General features: G+C 41.4%; 1 protein-coding gene and 1 long non-coding RNA gene across 2 annotated transcripts; one reads left to right on the forward strand and one right to left on the reverse strand.

The window, feature by feature from the left end:
- Positions 1-719: 719 nt before the first annotated feature.
- On the reverse strand, positions 720-14,844 carry ETNPPL (ethanolamine-phosphate phospho-lyase). Its single transcript, XM_053941386.1, has 13 exons — positions 14,746-14,844; positions 12,789-12,907; positions 12,467-12,626; positions 11,548-11,622; positions 9,982-10,075; positions 8,817-8,933; positions 7,039-7,121; positions 6,319-6,544; positions 5,277-5,431; positions 4,466-4,555; positions 4,124-4,254; positions 3,167-3,234; positions 720-2,314 (listed from the first exon to the last, which is right to left on the reverse strand). The coding sequence occupies exons 1-13, from the start codon at positions 14,799-14,801 to the stop codon at positions 2,183-2,185; spliced, it is 1,506 nt and encodes a 501-aa protein (XP_053797361.1). The 5' UTR covers positions 14,802-14,844; the 3' UTR covers positions 720-2,182.
- A 107-nt stretch (positions 14,845-14,951) lies between these two features.
- LOC128787580 (uncharacterized) lies at positions 14,952-18,451 on the forward strand. Its single transcript, XR_008430745.1, has 2 exons — positions 14,952-15,049; positions 18,255-18,451. It is a non-coding gene; the product is annotated as an uncharacterized LOC128787580 (long non-coding RNA).
- Positions 18,452-20,433: the final 1,982 nt, after the last annotated feature.

Below are 20,433 nucleotides of genomic sequence, written 5' to 3' on the forward strand. Positions count from 1 at the left end.
TGAGCAGAACCAACAGGTAGAGAGCTTCCTGACTTGTGAAGCAGAAGCTGGGTGAAAAACACAAGTGGATTGGAGCAATGGTTGTTCCAAATATTTTGAGCATGTGCAGAACCAAGGCACAGGAAGAAGCAGAGAAGCACAGGCCTTTTGTGTTTTTGAGGTTGCAATCTTCAAACCACCCCACCTTAGATTTAGGCTAATCAGATTTTTGAAGTCTAGTTCTTTGACATACTTTTGAAAATTAAACATTAATGACCTGCCACAACAGCTGGTGTCATAGTACAGACTGGTACTGGGCTCTGTGCCTTTGGGCTTAACCCTTCTAATAAATCACACAAATATTTGCTTGCTTGTTGCTTCACACAGTGGATGAAGTGAAATATAAGTAGTGGCACTCCATACAGGGAGTGACTTAAACTGTGCCTTTAGACATACCAAGTTCACTTAGTTCTTTGTATAGTTTCATTTTGGAAAAGACCCATCCTTCCTGGTGCAGTTAGCAGGGAATGAATTGTGGCAGCTGAGGCAACATTTGGCTTGAAGGGTAATAGCTGCCAACAGCTGAGCGCCTTGGGGAAACACAGCCTAGTCAGCTCTGCCTTGGCATGGGGACAGCCTCCAGCTAAAACTGAAGTTACTTCCCTCAGCAAATAGGTGTTACTGCAGAATAGAATTAAAACAAACAAATAAACAAAAAACCTTCTTTGTGTAGGACATCATAATTACAAACAAGAGATTTATTTTTATGGAAGAATTATTCAAGGATCATGAAACAGAAAATAAGCCAGCTTGAGGATGTTGGAAAGCATTGCCCCAGAAATACCAATATAAATGTAGCAAATTGTGGAAAACATGAAATTAGATAAAGTGCTCAATTTTCAGTCATATCAGTAGCATAATTAGCAGCAATTAGGAAACAGCAGAATTTAGGGTATTAAAACTGAAGAGGAAATAAATACACTTTGTAATTTTTTCTGAAGTACAAACTATTTGGAAAGTCCTCAGTGTCCTCCATAGCATGAAGTTGTGCACGTATTAAGAAAGAGAAGCAGGGCTTGTGTGCTGTCACTGAAATTTAACACTGACAATGAGGAAAGTCAGCCTGAAGTATCTGCAGCACAGATAAGCACTGGTTGCATGCATGGTTTATGCAGCGGTCCTCTCCTTTTAGTAACCTATCCAGCGTTACCATTTATGTGTCAGGATCCCATGGAACTGGTGTGCAACTCTTCATCACCACTGACAAAAAGTATCAGCACTAAGCAGTAATAAAACAGTACCATGATCAGGCAGTAATTCCCATGACTCTCAAAACAACTAAAATCCATGAGAATGCAAGCTGGGCTGGCCCTGGGAACCTCATTTTTAGTCACCTTCAGGTTAAATTCTATCAGCCAGTGTGTCTGAAATTATATATACTTTACTTGCATATTTTATAGACTGATAGGATTCAATCTATAAACTTTAGGGGAATTTTTTTAAATCTTACTCTATATAAATATTTATAAAAGTTGCTTTATTAATAGAAAATTAGACTCCTTATTTTCCTTGAATTTATAGTGAGAGTGCCCTGCATAGACATTGTGTCTCTACACATAGAGTTGTAGACACTTAGTAGAGCATTGCTGAAATTAGCAAAGCTACTCCAATTTACATCAGCTGGGAATATGGTCCATAGGACCTAAGTTACACTAGAAGATAATAATGATTTCTTTCTCAAGCATTGTTTAGTGAATTCAGCCATTAAAACATGGGAAGTAATTAACATCTCAATATTATATATTGAAATTTAAAATATTGCAAAAATAGCACATTAAGCATATATTTTAAAACTTAATAGGATTGGCATTTGTTTTATGGCAGTTAAGCAAATCAGATTCTGCATAATATGGACAAATTTGCAGTTTTCACCAAGTTTGTGTACCTATATCACACCTGCCATCAGCACCAAGGTATTTTTGTATCACTTGTCCATTTTGTCACATCTAGATTTCAAGCTATATGGCACAGTTGTCATATGTCTGAAAAGGTATTTTAAACCTACTGAAGCTAATAGAAATTCAGCCAGTTTATGAAAGGCATGACTAGGCTTCAAAGAGATCCTAGGACTCAGATTATTGCACTCTTCATCTCAAAAGCAAGACAGACACAAACTCAAACTGAATGAAGAAACTGTCCCTCCTCAAGTTCTTATTCTTTTACTTGGCACTGAGCGTTTTTTAGAATAAATCCCATTTTCTTGTCGGCAGGCAGCTCCATTCATGTGGCCGATGCTTTCACTTGCATCTTCTGGTTGAGAACTCTCTTCAGTTGTCTGAAAGAGAAAGGAGATGTCAGTGGAGGCACGTGTGTGTCTTCCACCAGGCAGCCACTGGGCCTGGTTCCCATTAGGTAGTTCTGCCTGGCTCTCTATTATTGCCACAACTTCTTAGTTCTGAAAGAAATTGAACTGATTGCATACAAATGTCTGTAACAGTAGGCTTGCACTCCAAACCTAGTAAAATCTAGATACATAACAAATAACTCATCAGGTTAATTTTTACACCCCAGAGCAGCTGAGCTGTTGCGTTCCCATCCCCACAAGTAGAAAACCCACCAAGGGACAGTTCAGCAAGCTTTCCTGTAGAGAGGGTGACATTTTTTTAAGAGTGTGAGAAATCATATGTGATTTTTCCAGAGCTGATGCTGCAACCTAAGAAGTCCTAATTTGGATGTGTGTCAGCCATTCATACTGAAAGAGCTATGGTGGAAATAAAATCCCTGGAACTCTCTGAAAACCTGGACACCTTCCAGGCTGCAGGCTTGCTTAGAAAGCCAAATATCTTTCAGTAGCATGTAATACCAAGAACTAATAGTTGCCGACTGCTGTGCTTATGACTTTGTGTTGCCCAAAGTCTGGTTGGTCTTGTTTGCACACAAGCAGATAAGGCAGGTGGCTTGTCTATAACATGTTGTTGGTCTGGATTACTCAGCTCTTTTTAGATTTACCCCAGTGAGACAGGGTAAATCCTCTCAGGTTTCTAGTAGCGAGTTACTCTCTGAGCTCAGTTTCAAGGCACAGAGCCACTCATGCTACCAAAAATGAAGGCATGCTCTACCAAAGTAATTTATACTTGCTTTGCCAAACACCTATCTGAAAAAAAGAATTTAAAAAATTAAAACATACTTTTCTTTTACACTGCACATTTGTAGATGCATTATTTTCTGTCTTCATTCCAGTGGCCTCTTCCAGTTCTGAAAAAAAAAAGTAATAAAATAATTAAATTAAAAAGAAGCAGGGGGGAAGTAAGCATATAGTTAATTTAGTAGCTGCCTGAAGTAAAAAAAAAAAATCAGCTGTTCCTCTGGGCATTTATCACACAGAAGAAGAACTGAAGAAAGATGAATACTTCCTAAAACATTTTTTGAGGCAAGGTGATTAATCTATCAGGACTGTCTAGCTTGGGGGTATTTAGAGAAAAGAATAAAATTAGCAACTTGACTGTAGCACAGGGTATCAGAGAAACCTTTTGGAGTGGAATTCTGCCTTTTTCCAGCAGGTTAACATAAGTCTAACTTTAGTTGTTATATTCTCAGAAGATGGGAGCATTTAATGTGTAACAGGCTCCAAGAGCCTTTATGCTAACAGTATAACTGATGTTATTTTCCCCTGGCATGGTCCTCAGGTAAAAAAAAAAAAAAAATAGAGCCTGAAAACCTTCAGGCTAAATTTGAGTGAGACAATCACATTCCAGTACTTTAGTTGAAAAATAAACAAAAAGAACAAAAAGAAAAGGTAGAGCACATTATGGAAAATTACACCAGTGTATCTGCAGTGTCTTTCAGGCCTGTGCTGAATTAATATATTCATTCCTAACAAACAGCACATGTGACCAGAAATGAGTAATAACATTGAGTCTGTAAGAGAATGGCTCAAGAGCAGGATTTTGTCTAAAAGTTTGGATGAAGTACATATGGGGCTTTGTATTTATTTATAATAATTGTCATTAAGAACATCAGTTTGATGAATGGTAAGAAATGCAGTTGATTACTTTCTCTTGCATCTAATGGCCTAGGCTATGATGATGTTTCATTGGGAAATGAACAAAGAAGAGCTTTCCTTTGAGCCCTAGAGCACACATACCTGTAAGAAGTGCATCAAGTGTCTCCACTGTGTGTTTTGCATCTTCCATTGTGAAACACATTGGTGGTTTAAATTTTAAAATATTTCTGTAGGGTCCATCTGCACTAAGAAGGATTTGATGCTCTTTGAGTCTGTGGAAAGAGGAAACATCTGTGTTAGACACAGGTATAAAACTATGTTGTATCCTGTCACTTCCTTCAAGCTGAGACAGATTTTGAAAGCTTTTTTTTTTTAGTACTATGTCACCAAAAACTACACAAACTGAAAATAAAATTAATGACTAACTGCTGGAAAATATTAGGAGGGTTTGATCACTGCACACAGTCTTTAAGAACTACTTACTTGTAAATAAGATGAAGGGCTTCAGCCGTGGCTGGTGTTCGCTTCTCCTTATCTTTCACCAGATCCACGCCAACAAACAATCCAACACCCCTGGAGTAGAAAAGTACAGACAAGTGAAATCCAAACCTTCTTCTGCCAATGCAATACCTGTTTCTAACAACTGTAATTCTCTTCCCTGGAGTGCAAATGGGGGAACGAGAAGGAGAGAGGAGACTTTGTCTTTGGTCGCCTTTTGGCAACTTCACACAGTCAAATGGGATAAGAGGTATTTCTGGATAAATAAATTTACCTGGCTCATTAAAGCTACATGGCCAGATAAGAATGACAGAATAATTTCTTTCATGCTTATCCTGAAAATTGTAAGCCAGGGAGAAAAATAATGAAAAAAAAAGAAGTACAAAAACCCTGTGACCCAACCCCTTCCCCCCAAAAAACCTGAAGGCAATTATCAATGGTAGTAACGTAAGATAAGGAAAATCCATAGTAATATCTCCCAAGGAAATCCCAGAGACTTTAACAAGGTCTGCATGATTACGATGGTGTGCTGACATCTTGGATATTGCATGTGGATGGCTCTTTCTCCTAATCTCCCAGAACTTTTTTTGCTGGCTATGCTTGTAAGCAATTAAGCAGACAAATGGACAACTTAAAAAAAAATATATTCCCTTACAATACCAGTTTTGGGCAGTCCATTTTAAAAGAGAGGTGTAACAAAATCGCGGCATTTTGTTACTGTGTTCCACTCACACCAAGTTTGTCACTTTTTCTAGCACAATTATGTTCTTCTCTGACATTGCTGTGATGCACTCACCTGATATCTCCCACTAAGGGATGTTTCTCCTTTTGCTCAGCCAGCAAGTCCAGGAGATAATTTCCTACATGCGTGGCATTCCCTTGGAGATCTTCTTTCTCTATTACATCCAGCACAGCCAAGCCAATGGCACAAGACACTGGATTGCCTCCAAACTGATAGCAAAGACAAAAGAAAACATGGCATCAAAATCAAAACCTATCAAAACAAAACATTCATCTGTGGCTATCCATGTTGTTTTCACTTGCCCTCTCCTGCTTGGCATGTCATTAGGAAAGTTTGAAAAGGTGGGGATTTTGTGCCATTTAGGCTGTGGAACACCATCCCCTACATTTGGGCAAGGGAAGGGCTCCCTCTTCCTCTGCTCCAGATTACAGTAACTTGAAGATATCAGGACTGAAGAATTCAGCTGATTGCATGTGCAGGCAAAATGCTCCAGGGAAGAGCAGTGGGTGATAGATTTGATCTATTTTGATCAAAAGTGTATAAACCCCATAAGCAAGAGTGTATAAAGACCATTTAAAACAGGGGAATTCATGGTAGCTGGGAAGAAGGCTGAGTCACAGGAGCAGAAAGTAGGCTCAGTATACTAGAAGACTGAACCTCTGTGGCATGCACGCAGATGAATTATTTTCTGGTAAGGGTCACTGTTTTGTTAGGTGTCAGTTGCAGAGCAAGGTCTGCCATGAGCTCCACCAGCACAGAGCCTATCCCAGAAAATGGAATTTTACATAATCAACATTTCAGAGTGGGGAGAGGGAAAGAGACATAAGGAAGAATTTATCTGTATGGATGTGAGCTGAGATGCATGACCTGCCAGAGAGCTTGGTCATGCTGCTAGTGCTGGTCTATATGATGATGTAACACTTGAAATGGAGCATATTTCAAAGCCTCTCCACTTGCTTTTAGATACTGGACTGTGGTTGACTCAAGCTCTTAGTAATGTAATGCAGTGATTGCTGCACATGTTATCTGGATCACCTGGAGAACTTCTAACTGTTAAATGCAGACCAAAATGTCAAAGCTTCACCTATGAACTTACTGTATTGAAATACTCCAGTCCAGAAGCACCAAAACCTTCAGCAATTTCCCTTGTTGTGACCACACAAGACATAGGGTGTCCATTGCCAATGGGCTTTCCCATGGTGACAATGTCAGGCACAAAGTCTTCACCTTGCAGCTGGAATGCCCAAAAATGCTTCCCAACTCTGCCAAAGCCAACCTGGACCTCATCAGCTATGAACACTCCACCTGCTGCACGCACATACCTGAAAAGAATCACAATACCTTGAAAGTGCTGCAGAACACGGGTAGGCAATCAAGGACAAGGCAGTCTGCATCACAGAAATTCTGCAGTGTGAGACCAAGTTAGGAAATAAAAGAAAGAATACAGTTATAGCTATTTTATAGGTATGAAATTTTTAGTATGCTACATGTTAAGGAAATAAAAATTGACATTTTAATGTCAAATAGGAGTACTGTAATGGTACGTAGAATTATAACTGGTTTAACTTCATCTTCCATCAAACTTATGGCTGAGGATTAAAGATAGAAAAAGAATGACAATTATCTAGCTAAAAATTAGCTGATATTCCATTAAAAAAATTGAACTGAAATAATACTCTTCAATAAGAAGAAATGAACCACAGATAGCCAAGAACAGGAGAGGTTAATAGCTGAATTGATTAGATAAGTTTATAGTGAAAAAAGCTATTTCTTTGTTTAATTTCCCCGTTACGCCCCTATAAAGTGCTGTACGTACTCTGCCACTTTCTGGAAATAGCCCACAGGTGGAATTACTTGGCCTCCACAGCTCTGCATGGATTCAGCTATGAAGGCAGCAATCTACAAGAGACAAACTCATGTAAGAGCTGTGTTCACCTACTTAGCCTTGGCAGAGACATCTAACAGTCTAGAAATAAATGTTTAAATGTGGGCCTTAATTTAATCACAGAATGGGCTGGACAACTGAGAGCTCTTGAAAACAGCTACGGCTAAAGGATTTATTAATTTTGTAATCAGAGTGCCCAAATTTGCAGTAGCCAGGGCCACCTTTGCAGCCTGATGGGAATGCAAGAATGTCCATTAAGCCCTTGTATTGAACTGGATGACGCTTCCTGGTGTCAGTGGGTGTTGGACTAGGCTCCTAGGAGCTACATAAATTTATTTAAAGATGCCAGACTACAGGAGGCACACAACAGTGTGTACTGTCTTCCCTAAGAGATTAATAAAGCTTGCAGGTATATGTGGGTTTTTGTTTAATCCTGAACACCAGGTAGAAGTGGGTGGAAACTGACCTGTAAGATGACCTGTGGCTAGCCTTTGGGCACCCCTGCCTAATGCATGTAACTACACAAATAACATGTCAGCACGAGCCACTTGACAAAAGAAGAGAAAAATTCTACAGATGAAATAATTCCAGTTGCTAGGAATGAAAAAGAAAGTTATTTCAAGTCAGGAAGGGTGAGAACAGCAGATCAGACACACTGGAACATCAAAATTCGTTTCTTGTCAACAGCAGAGGTCTATGCAGCAGAGATACAATATTACCCCAAGATCTCAGCATAAGTCTGCTATTTAAGGGATTGCATCCCCACACCACTTGTCAACCCCTCCCTGAGCATCAAGAGGTCTCTGTGCTGGTGCAGTCTTCCTGGAAACAAGGCCGAGCAGTAACGTGTAAAGACCCGTACACTACATGTGAGGCCAAAGAGTACGAAGCTTCCCATAGCATGTGAGGCTTAGCCTTTAGCACAACTTGTCCTGCCACAGGTCTATGCCACCAAAACCTAAGAAATGTGCAAAAGAAAGGAAACAAAGGAAGAAAAAACAAAACTATCCGTTAGTAGAGAATAAAAAAAAAAGTTGATGAAGAAACTAAAAGAGGGGTGATGTAAGTCCATTGGACTAGAAGGGAATATGTTCCAGTCTCCACTGAAGTCTTCTGGGACTTCAGTGGGTTTTGGATCAAGCCCTACATGTCTCAACACACTAATGCCATCTTATAAAAGATTAACACACATTTTAGGCACACCTGTTCAGAAATTGTCTGTTTTTATCAAGGTCATAGTGTGTGTGAGTGAAAGTTTCACCTTTTTATATGACTTCAAAGTTTTCTTAACCAAACAGGCTTAGAAATGTAGTATTGAGATTTTATCTAATAGATTTTCTCAGTGTCCTGGATTTTTTTATATGTCTTTGCTAGAATTTGTGATGCAGTTTCTCAGCTGACCTCAAACCTTTCCCTACGATATTAACAATCTACCGATTCAATGCATCAAATAGGAAATTTGACAGCTTTGATTGCATCTGCTTATATACAAGTGTATTATTGATCCTTTCATTGATGCCTAGAAAAATTATCATAAGAGCATCAGATAGAAAAATTGCCCATTTTGAACAGAACCCATCATAGAAAAATGAAGGGAGAGGGAAGCATGTGAAATTGGTAAAGAAACAAGTCCTTAGTTGCCTGTTACACACCCCCATGCCATAATAAATAGATGAAGCCTCAGCATTTCTAGAGCACAAAACACACACCTTGCGTCCATTCTTCTGTGTTTCTTCAATAATCTTTTTCACCTCTTCAGCATAAGCACTTGCTGGATCTGGGTGGTCTTCCCTGTATTTCCCTCTGTAGATATCTGGAGAAGGAGCCTGAAAAGACCAATTCATTTATTTGTTTTTATGAAAGCAATACATCTGTGAAACTTTTACTTTCTTTTCTGTTGTTCCACTTTATTGGCTTTTCACACAAATAGGAAATAAGAGTTAGTATACCCTGAATGTTTGCTTTGAATTGCAAAAATGCTTACTGGAGTTTACTAAGCTTAATCTGGGCCTGCCATACATTCAATGTTACTGAACGCAGCTGTTTTAAGAACCATAATCTACTTCATCCACCTTTCAAGACTGTCCTTCCTCTCCCTCAAGACACAATAATGAGTCTTGGGTATCCACCACTTTATTTCAGATTCTCACAGAAGATCCGTTTCTGCAACTGGATAGTAGGGTTTTCCAGTCTGTCACTTCCTTTGTGGCATTTTAGTCATGGTACAAATCTGTGTGACATTCAAGCCTCTACAAATGGTGTTAGGAAAGGCTCAGTAAGAGAAAGGAGGTGCTACAAAAAGGTGGATACTACTTTGGCAGTGCGGTTAACACAAGGAGGTCTAGACAGGAAAGGCCTGCTTGGTGTACATTTCTGGACTGAGAAAAATTTTTGTCTTTTTAAGATACACAAGTTTATGTGAAAAATAACACTCCCTTAGACACTCATGAGTCCTATACCCAAATCTGTATAAACTTGTGCAATCTGCCTTTCAAGTTTTTGGAACTAGACCCAAAGTCCTGCATATCTTTAACCAAACCAATGCAATGGATATTGGCCAATTTCATCAAACTGTGTAACTATACAATGCAGTGACTAAGAAAACTGGTAGCATAATGAAGGAAATCAGCCCCACAGCTGAACGCCTTCTTAGAAATCCAAAAGCAAACAATTTTGCTGTATTTATTCCACTTAAATCAGCCAAGCATATGTACACTAGCATCAGCAAAATAGAATGAAAGTATATTTACACCAGAAGTGGGTAATACAATATGCTGCATAACAGGCATAAAAATGACCAAAAAAAACCCCAAAAAACCAAACCAAACCAAAACCACAAAAAAACCACCAAAACAAACCAAAAACCATACTTACCACATGCACATACTCCTTCTTGCTGTCCTTTCCCAGCTGATTGAATTTATAGGGGCTGATGTCAATCAGAGATGTAACATGGCCATGGTAAGCACTGTGTGAGTGTTAAATAGCTAAGTCACTTCTCACCAAATGTACAGAAGAGCCAAATTTACAACTCTGCTTATACATAATCCAGAATAGCAACCGTATCTGCAACACAGCAGTATCATTTGTGAAATCTTGATTTAATTTTCTCAGTCTTTCCCTCAAAGACAATATGAAATTGCTGTTGACTTTAATTCACTAGCAAGACTGGAAACAGGATAAAATCAAGTGCCAACATGGAGACAGACCAAGATGATGTCTGGATTGCACTAACTTCAAGGTAGGTGACCTAGCAGCCTTACCTAGAACTGAAAGGTGGGTCCAGCTCCTTCATTTCCAACCCATCAGCCCCACTCTGGCCAGCCCAAGCTTTGCAAGCTACACCCCAATACCACTGTGAAAACTCTCAGGAGTGTGCATTACATGGAGAAGTGGGAACCTTATGCAGCAGCAGTCCATCACTATCTGCCCTGAAGGCACTGCAGGCAAGAAAGTTTGACAAAAGCCACGGTCAGGAAAAGGATATTGTTTGAATATAAGTGTTTTATACTGCAGAGTATGCTAAAGCTGGTTTCTGTTGCAGCCAACTGATTTAGAAATGAGGAACCAGAGCCTTTTGAGCCTAAAGCATGTAGCATCTTTATTCGGGGAATAGTAAACACTTTTGTTCAGCCATAAACTTGAAGCGAAGCAATCCTCAAACCAAACCAAAGATGTGTCACGATTTCTTTGTAGAACATACTTAGATTAGTGTGTTGCTAACAGGGATCTGAATATAGCTGAGTCAAACAAGCTTTGTGCTGCTCAGATAGAGACGTGTGCCCTTGCATTTGCTCTGGGTGGACTTTCTAATCACAACCTGAGAAGAAAATCCAACACTACAGCAACATCACCAAACCTACAGCTGCATTAGGATAAGAAAGCCCTGAAATGTGGTCGGCCACCTACCCTGTGGCTAGCAGCCATCCCAACACCTCCTGATTTTGCAGCCCCTTGGTTTTGTGTGCATAATTCTATTCACTGAAGGAGAGCTGAGCATCATAGCAGCACTGCTGCAGAACTACAGGATCTTTCTTCTTGACCACTGAATATTTATTTGTGCAAAATGAAACATGTCCAGCAATGCGTGATGAAGAGAAAGCCCTTTTCCAGAGCAGCCCAGTAGCCAGACCACTCACTGCTTTTGAAACCAACATTTAAGTCTCTGGCATGAATTGCTTTGGGAGTCTGTGGGAAATGCCCTCTAACAGGTGATTGACCTTCTGGGGTGACCGACAAGCTTATTTTTCAGAGATCTTCAAAACTCCTGTTTATCCAAATGTGAAAAAGGGATTTCCTGATCTGCTCTAATACAAAAGCAACAAAGCTTTTCTTTCAGCAGGAGTGGAGTACAAACAGCAGGGGGTTGCTGCAAAGCTGCTTCTGAAGTAATGGCAGGAGCTGCTGGCTGCGTTCACATGAGCTACTCCGTGTACTTACTTTTCCAGGGTGATCACATCTTGGTGCCCACGGTACTGCCGAGCCAGTCGTAAAGCAAGATCATTTGCTTCAGACCTGCATGGTAACAGATAGAGCAGCAAACTAGTGCAGGAGCACTTCCAATGCTGACAGAAAACAAGGCATGGGACTCATGGATACAACAAATCAACACAGCAGACTCTGTTACTCTACAGATTACAATGCTAAGAGTGAGACTGTAAGTGCCATATAAGGGGGCAAAGATAAAACAGCCCTTTGTATAAATAGAAAACAAAGAGATGCTTTCTTTCCCTCCCCCAGTTTGCCTGTAGATATTTACCTCCCCTTGGTACAAAGGAGGCCAATTTGCAGCTGAGAACATAGTGCAGCCACTAACTCTCAAAAAGCAATGCCTCATCTCCCACATTCCACAAGTCCTTTCTCCTCAGTGCTTGCACAATCACAAATCTGCACTCCGGAAGAAGACTCAAGCTTCCAGCCTGATCTGTCACAGCCCCTCTGCTCACAGATTGTCTGTTTTTGGACATGTAAGTGATCACAGACTACCAAACTGCCTAAAGAAGACTAACTTGTTTCCAAGGTTATATATCAATTTACAGATGGCATTCATCAGTCTGTACATAACGTTCACCAATTTGCAGAATTAATTTCCTCTTCTTGCTTTCCCCCCCCACTTTTTTCTTGCATAGCGTTCAGCAGGCCAGTTTCATGTTTTGGCACTCTTGCTTTGAGCCATCACTGTAAATATGATGGCTGCAAATAGGAAGCAAGTTTTGATCAGTGCTGGATATATTTTTGTTGCATGTTACTAAGTCCTACTTAATAAGATTTAGACCAAACTGTCCTGAGTGTCTGTCTCAAACAGGAGCCAAATAGTAATAAAGAATAGTTATATTAAAAAACCACAAATCAGACCTACCCAGAGTTAACAAAATAGCAAACAGAGAGTTTCTCAGGCAGGGTGGCTGTGAGTCGCTGTGCATACTGAACAAGGTTGTCATGCAGGAAGCGGGAGTTTGTATTGAGCAGTTCCATCTGTTTTGTTGCAGCCTTTATCACATATGGATGGCTGTGGCCCACTAAAGAAGAAAATTATTAGTTATTACTAGCAAGCAGTCAATTACTGAACCACACAAGGATGTTTAGAGAAGCAATGTGAACATCACCATTTGGCAGAAATGTGTCCTGATCCTTAGTGGAAATTAAGGAATAGAAGCAGTCTCACAAGTCAAACTGCTTACCATGTGCAACATTGTTGATGCAGTCTAAGTATTTTTCTCCTTTCTCATCAAACATATATTGGCCCTGAGCACGGACTATCTTCAGAGGGTCCTTGGCATAGAAAACTTTGCAGGAAGGCCTAAAACATAATAAACATAACACCATTTTAATTTTCTCACTTTTTCTCCCTCCCTTGAGTGTTGAGGAGGTTGATTTTTTTGCAGCTCTGGAGACAGTTGACTCCTTCTGGAAAAAAAGCTTGTGAGTCATGCAGGTGGTGGTCAAGCAGGGGCTCTTGCTCACAGTGAAAACCCATGCACTTCCCCAGGCACAGTGAGAACAGAAGCTGATCTTTAATAGGGGTGTTTTCAAAGCTTGACTCTGCCTGCAATTGATTTCACTGGACAACAGTGTCTGCACGTTGTTCCAGGTCCTTATATGTCCTGCCGTGTTCCTAGGGTGAAGCTCTGCTTGTTTACGTGCCTTACAGACATCTATGGCCAAGTAACTCTCTGGGACTAAAGTAAGCTGTCAAGCACTGTTTTTTACTATAGCCAAAAAATCATTACGCAATGGAATGGATGACTGTAGCATATAGAGATCACAGTCAAGAACAAAACACTAATGCCTGGCAGGCTTTATTTTCAGAGGTGCTGAGCAGATCCTAAAACCATCACACTCTCACCCTGTCTGCTTTGGATAAAAATCTTTAAAAGAGGCATTTTATAAGCATCTAAATCACACTGACTTCCAGCAAAACTCAAGCTCCTTATAAAATCAACCAAAATACTCTTTAAACACTCTTATTTCTTGCCCCCCCCCCCTTGGAGAATGTGCCAGCTATGTAATTTTATTGAATGATATTACTGAGCAGAAGGAAAGTCTTCTGAACATTTAGCTGAGTTTATACGAGCTTGGATAAACACAGTTGTTTCCAGGTAAGTCTGAGAGTTATTGTTGGGTATACTGAGGTTATGAATTTATAAATGTGACTCCTGGATAGTGAAGTACTTTGCTTTCTTTCTCGCAGCTTCTAGCTCTCTTGCATGGATCTTTTCTGACATCTTCAGCTATTTCTCTGTTATACTTTGAAAGCAATGCCCATCATCATTGGCCATTTCTCAACTACAGTTTTTTGTCCTCTAACTTGTCAGTTCTTTCTGTGAAAGTTTTTCTTTGTTCGCCCAGCACGGCTCAATCCTACAATCATTGCACAGGCAGGACTCCCTTAATATTGAGCTAGCCCCTAAAAAGCAGTTGATTTTCTCTCTTTATGAGGCCATGACTTTAGGGAATCTTTTGTGAGTTATGAATCTTTAGTAAGCTTTCTCTGTATGCTACATATTTAAGATGCAGTCAGCAGAATAGATCTGGTTTTCCAACCTGGACTTATTTTTCACTTGGCAACATTTACTGAAGAAATTATTAAAGCTGCACATCCTGTAGGAACTAACGTTGCCATACAGAGGGATCAGATATGTACACCGCCAGGGCTATTGCTCAGGTTACAACCCCTGGTAGCCCTCCCGCAGGGCTCCTTAAACTCAGTTTAAGGAATAGCAACAGGTTCATTCAGTGGACACGGCTGTTTTGCTGGTGCATGCACAAAAAAATCCCACCCCTGCGCAGCCTCATTTTAGACATACACCTGGGTACCACATTCTGGCCGCCTGCTATGATCTGCTAGAAAAGTGAATGATGCGTTTGATGGGCAGTGTTCTAATGATGGCATCCCTCCGCCCGCCTAGGGAATTCCAGGTGGCCCCGAGACCTGGCAGTCCAGAGCGATGACAGCTCCATGTGTGTGTCCGTGTCCCCCTCCCCGCTGGGTCTCGCCGCGGGGCCGGAGGGGCTGCCCAGCGCTGGCAGCCCCCGGGCAGCACCGAGCTGATCCGGACGGGCGCTGTCACCAGAGATAGACCTTCCTCCTCCTCTTCGTCCCCTCTGCCCCGCTCCCGGCCCCGCCGCCGCCCCTACCCGATGTGCTTCCTCCGAAGGGCGAGGGTCTCCGCCTTGCTGTAGAGCTCCTCCATCCCGCCGGCAGACAGGCACGGCACGGCACCGGAGAACACCGGCCGTCCGAGCCGCCGAAGGGTTCCCCGCCTCTCTTATCCCAGCGCCGGCCCCGGCCAAACCCCTCCTCCCCGCCTCCTTCCCTCCCGCCTTCCCCGGCGGGACGGGACAGAACGGGACGTCCCGTCCCGACCGCTCCCCCATCCCCCTGGGTTTTTCTTTCGGGGGGACTCGTGTTTCCTGTCGAGCCGAGGCGGGCCAGCCGCGGGTGAGTCCTGTGTGTGCCTTGGAGTTTTGTTGTTTTGTTGTTTTTTCCTAGGGGTGCAGACCAGCACAAATTCGCGAAACAACCGACTTGGTGCGTGAGGGCGGGTGATCAGCTCCCACGCGCGATCCTGCCATTCCTGCCAGTCGTCGGTCATCCTGGTGCCACTGCCATAAACATTTGGGAGGGGGGTGAGGAGCACAAAGCGGATCATTTAATCAAAATCAATGTCCCTCTCTGCCTCTTATGTCCCAAAATCTGCTTGTAAGACTAGGCTGAGATATTACCTGTGTACGTCCATCAGAGCCAGTATCATTATTTCCACATTTCTTATAAAGTGAAGCAAATTAATCAGATCTATGGTTTGCCAGGTTTTGTACATGTTTGTAGAAAAGAGCCGTGATGCTCAAATATATTGGTTCACTCTTAGGTCCAGGCAATATCTAAATATACCCAGTCCTTGATCACTTTGTAACCACAGAATCAAAAAGAAGTTACTTGCTCGAATGTGGCATTTCTTCATGGTTACACTTAACCATCTAGCTGGACAACAAAGCCCACAAGAAAAGGAGGGGAGAATAAGATAGGGCAAGGAGGACAGAATTCCCATGAAGAGGCATCACATTTCAAAGCAGTGAAGCTGCTGGTGGAGCACCTCGGATTTACCTTCTCCTTGCCAAGCACGCACCGTCTCTTCAGGAGGCTGCATGAGCAGACAGCACGAACACTCGCCCACGGCCCTGCTACCCCATCTGTAGCTCGTCTGTGCCACCTGCAGCACTATGTTTGGAAGAGTTTTCTGAGAGCATATGTAAAGCCACACAATTTCCTGTGCTGATGATACTTCCTTTTTCTTGATCAGTATCCAGCAAGTCATCCTAAATTTTGCATATTGAAGAAACACACTTCCTGATTTTTACTTTTTTTTTTTTTTTTTTAGTATCTCTGCCAGCAAGCCACCTTTCTGCTTCTCTAGACAGCACTTATTTCCATCCAGTCATTTACTTGAGCTTCCTCAGTGTTAAATTTGAAGGTTTGATATTCTATACTCCTGCTCCACTGGAAACCTTGCCTCACCAGCCAGCAATAGCAGAAGTCACAGCAGCTCCATCTCTACATCCCAGTGGAGACAGCTGCTACCTGTCTTCAGTGCCTTGTCCTGGCAGAAAGACTTAAAAAGACATGTAGGAATTGCCAAAACTATCAGCTAGGACAGTATTGTACAGGCAATGATGAAATTCATTGATGGGTCCTCAAGAAGAGAACAGGCATTTAGATCTGCTAACATCCAAACAGAACTAAGGCTAGAGTCTGTCAGGAATGCTCGCTGCAATGCTTTTCCTTTTTGCCTTCCTCTCTGAAAACTGGGCAATGACATTTAGCATAGGGCAGATGCAGTTCAAGTTGTACTACACCTTACATACTGACTTAGCAGCAATCCCTGTGTACTGGCAATGTACAGATGGGCTGGGGCCAGGCAGCATCCAAGTCTGTGAGTCCCAAGGCATTTCAGGAGAAATGGTTTTCCCACACCGGTGCCTGCCCTCTGTCGGTGTCGAGCACAGCCTTGTCCCTTCCTCCAGGGCTACTGCCGCTGCCAACACTAGAAAATCTCCGCTGTTTATGCTGATCTGCCTCGTCTTGCTCATGCAGAAACCCTGGGCCATAAACAGATTTAAGGTATATGCAAAATATTGTGCTGGTATTTCTTTAGACAAGCCTTGTATCAGGGCTTTTGTTTCAGGTTTAGCAAAAGCAAGTTTGCTCACAGCTAGCTTAGTAACTGCTTGAAGGAACAGCAAACGTCACCAGGAAAGCTTGAAGTGGCAGGTGAAGTAGAAGGGGGAGATTGTTTCTCTCTTCCTTTAAAGCCATGGAAAGGGTCTTAACAATCAAGGAAATATCCCTCCCTCTTGGCTCATAGTTCTTTTACACTCTTTTGATACTATGAGCAGGAGCAAGCCTGCCAAGTCTCATACGTGGAGTCTCCCAAGATTAGCAGAGACCCTGACCCAGACACAGGCCTTGCAGCACCACTTGCCCTCATAAGGCTATGCAGTAAATACTGGCAGCTATCTCTGCATAATATATAGTAGGATTGAAATAGTTTCTTTTTCTTTTATTATTTTTTTCTTTTCCAAAATACTTGTGTTTAGTAAAACACCAAAAATGCAAACCAAAACATGCTGTTTACTCCATCCTGCTCTGTTTGCTTTATGAACATTTTAATTTTCTTTCTTCCATGCTTGTTTATGGGCTTTGTCCTGGCATGGTACCAGAAACCAGCAGCCTGGCTTCCTGTATGAATGATGAAAAGGAGAAAATATTTCTAACAGTTACCCAGAGTGTCCAAGTAAGGTGCCTCTGGCTACCTATGTAACTGTGAAAGACTTCCACTGAAAAACAATATATTGCTGGTGCATCCTGAGAAGTAAACCCATTGCAGATGGATTTGCTGTGGAAATTGATCTGCACCAAAGATCTGTTTCAGTACAGAAATTTAAAGATTGACAAACCATAGCTGTTTGCACCTTCTCAAGGACAGGCAGCTGCTTGGCATTTGCTCTGGAAGGGGAATGGACTTGCCTGCGAGTTCATGCAGTGACCGGTCCAGCAGGGCCCTGAGTCAGTTAAGCACAGGGTGTGTTGTCAACATTTGTTTTTATCAGCTTTATCTCAACCAGAATCAATTACCTCACAGTGATTTTAATATACTAAATACAAGAGAGATCCTAAAAGCTGGCAAAAAGTGACCAGGTACTTGTTAGCTCCAGGAGGGAGCAGCCAAAGGTGATGTCAGAAAGACCTTGTGACAGCTCCACTTAGGTGTGGGCACTTTGGAAACTCAGTCAAGCTGTAACCTGCACAGAAAAAAACAATCAGGATATTTATTAGCTATTGAATATTCTGTCTTGGTGTAAGCACATGGAAAAAAAACCCTGCATCTTGGTTATGTGACAGGAGCCATGTCCACCTTTGATCTGGGAGATAAATAAAGCAGCTTGAGTACAACTATACTAGCAGACAGAGATCTCTCTGAAGAGGTTTGTGTACAGTATTTTCTGAACTCTACTGGTCATATATATATATGTACATATACATTTATTTATGTTCAAGTCGACACATGAAGACATATATATATATGTACACAAACATATAGATATGTATATATGCAGCAAACCAATGTATTTTTTTTTACTACATCTAGGAGATGGGAAAGTAGAATGCCCTCATCTGGAAATTTACAGAAGCCAACAGAGGACAAATTAGTAACCTGGGAAGACAGAAAGACTGCCTGCAGCAACATGACTTAAATGTTTTGGCATTCCCTTGTTTTCATTTAGTATTTATTTGGGTGCAGTTGTTACTACTTGCTGGAACACGAAATGCTTTGTCAGCTCCTTAGTTTTTTGGTGTTTTTTTTTTTTTTTTTTTTTTTTTTTTTTTTTTTTTTTTTTTTAAACATTTGTGTGTTATTATAGTGGAACCAGAAGCTGAAGCTGTGTGAGAAGAGGACATAAAAAGCCACTTCTGTTGCATTATTTTTTACTTGGGTCGGGATTAGCAGGTTTAGTAGGTCCATAAGGCAGAGCTGCATAATAGCCTTTAAGTATTTCCTTAAAGCTCCATTTAAAAAAAGAGGCAGAACTGGCAGGCATTTCACATGCAGTCCTGTATGTGCTTTGACACATCACAAAATTATGAGAGAGTCTGTGAATAGGAGGCGATGCCAGAGGAAAGTCATGTCCCATGGGTGCAGTAGGATGTGAAGGCTGTACCATATTGGTTACCTGAGGTTTGGCTCTAAAGCATCTAAAGGGAGCACAGAAGTGAAAAATAACAGGGATGCTGTCAAAGCATGGAATGGGAAACCCTTGGGGTGTTGGCTCTGGCAGCAGCTCAGAATACACGTTTGTGCTCTGGCAGGACATCTAGAACTGCATTTCTCATGAAAGCAGAAGAAAGGAGAAAGATGGAAGCAAGAAAAGGGCAAGAGTGGCCACAGCTGAAGCAAGGACATCACCTGGGTCAGGCCCGTCCAGCTGGGGTGACAGCAGCATTTGCAGCCCTCGGGGCCACGTGCTCAGCCTGGCTGAGCACAGCATGTTAAGCTGGAAGTACCTCATCCAGAAAAGGGAGCAAAGATATTTTTAGTCCCCCCAAGAGTCTAAAACAGAGCTAGATAAGATTAATGGACATTTATGGGGATTAGCAAGAGTTAATAGGAGAGGCCAAACCTCTCCACCTGCAATTCCCTCCACCTGCAGGGACTGCATTTTTGAGGTGATGGAAAGGGAAACAATGTAGAGTGTTGTGTTTCTGAAATATTTTGGGATTTAGAAAATCCAAACAAATAATGTGTTCAAGAAATTACAGCTGCTTCTCAGTGGGTTTTTTTTTTGCTTTTAAAATATTTTGTTCAGGGAAACTCCTGCAAATGTATGTCTTCTTAAACCAGAGTGTTTAAAAATATAGCATTTTGTAATAATTATTATGTCCCATCATTTCTGAACAACCTGGATCTGTGGAAAAGAGACCCTCACATTTTCTAGCTTGCATTGTTACTTGTGACACTGTCTGTGCACATCTTTATTTCTGAGCAGTTCAGGTTTATTTTTCACCTTCAGAACTACAGAAAAGGGAGACTGGTGATTTTCAGCTTTATTTCTTTAGATCCCAGGGTGCCTCTGAACTTGCCTAAGCAATAGTTTCAACTTCTGGTTAATACACAGATCCTTGCAACTTCCCCAGAGTGAGGAAAGGCTCCAAGCTCTGCAGCAAAGCTTCTTCCTTACATAATCTGTGGATGCCCACAGCCCATGCTGCCTGGTTAGAAAAGGTAATGAAGAGCCACTTCTTTGAAGGGGAAAGACACGTAAAGAAAACAAAGAGGAAGGTGAGTTTTTTACTGCACACATGGCAGAGACCCTGATTTTTGTGTGAATGTCTGATACAACTTGGTCTAGGCTTCAAGCTGGCACAAAGCAGCACATGTTTTCCAATCCAGACAGACTAGAACAGTTTTTTGCATCAACATTAAGAACTTTATAACTATTCAAAATCAGCACCAATGGTTAGATTAATATTTTAATAATTACACACTTTTTACATTATGAAAATAAATCATAAATAGTGTAAAAATAATTCTGAAGATCAACTTCTCACAAGCAAGAAACAAAACCTGACGTACAAAACTGAAAGAAAACAAAACAATATTCAACTGAAAAACAAGGAGAAATTTTAATAATAAAAACAAAAGCATGCTGTTTGATCGGGTTCAATTAAGTCCAGACCAGTGGCCACAAGAAAGTGGTAAATTATAACAAATTAAAATGGGTGATTAAAACCTTGCAATTCTTTACACTACTCATCAAAAGAGGTCTTGT

This window comes from Vidua chalybeata, chromosome 4 (genome assembly GCF_026979565.1).
Source record: "Vidua chalybeata isolate OUT-0048 chromosome 4, bVidCha1 merged haplotype, whole genome shotgun sequence".
Lineage (NCBI taxonomy): Eukaryota > Metazoa > Chordata > Aves > Passeriformes > Viduidae > Vidua > Vidua chalybeata.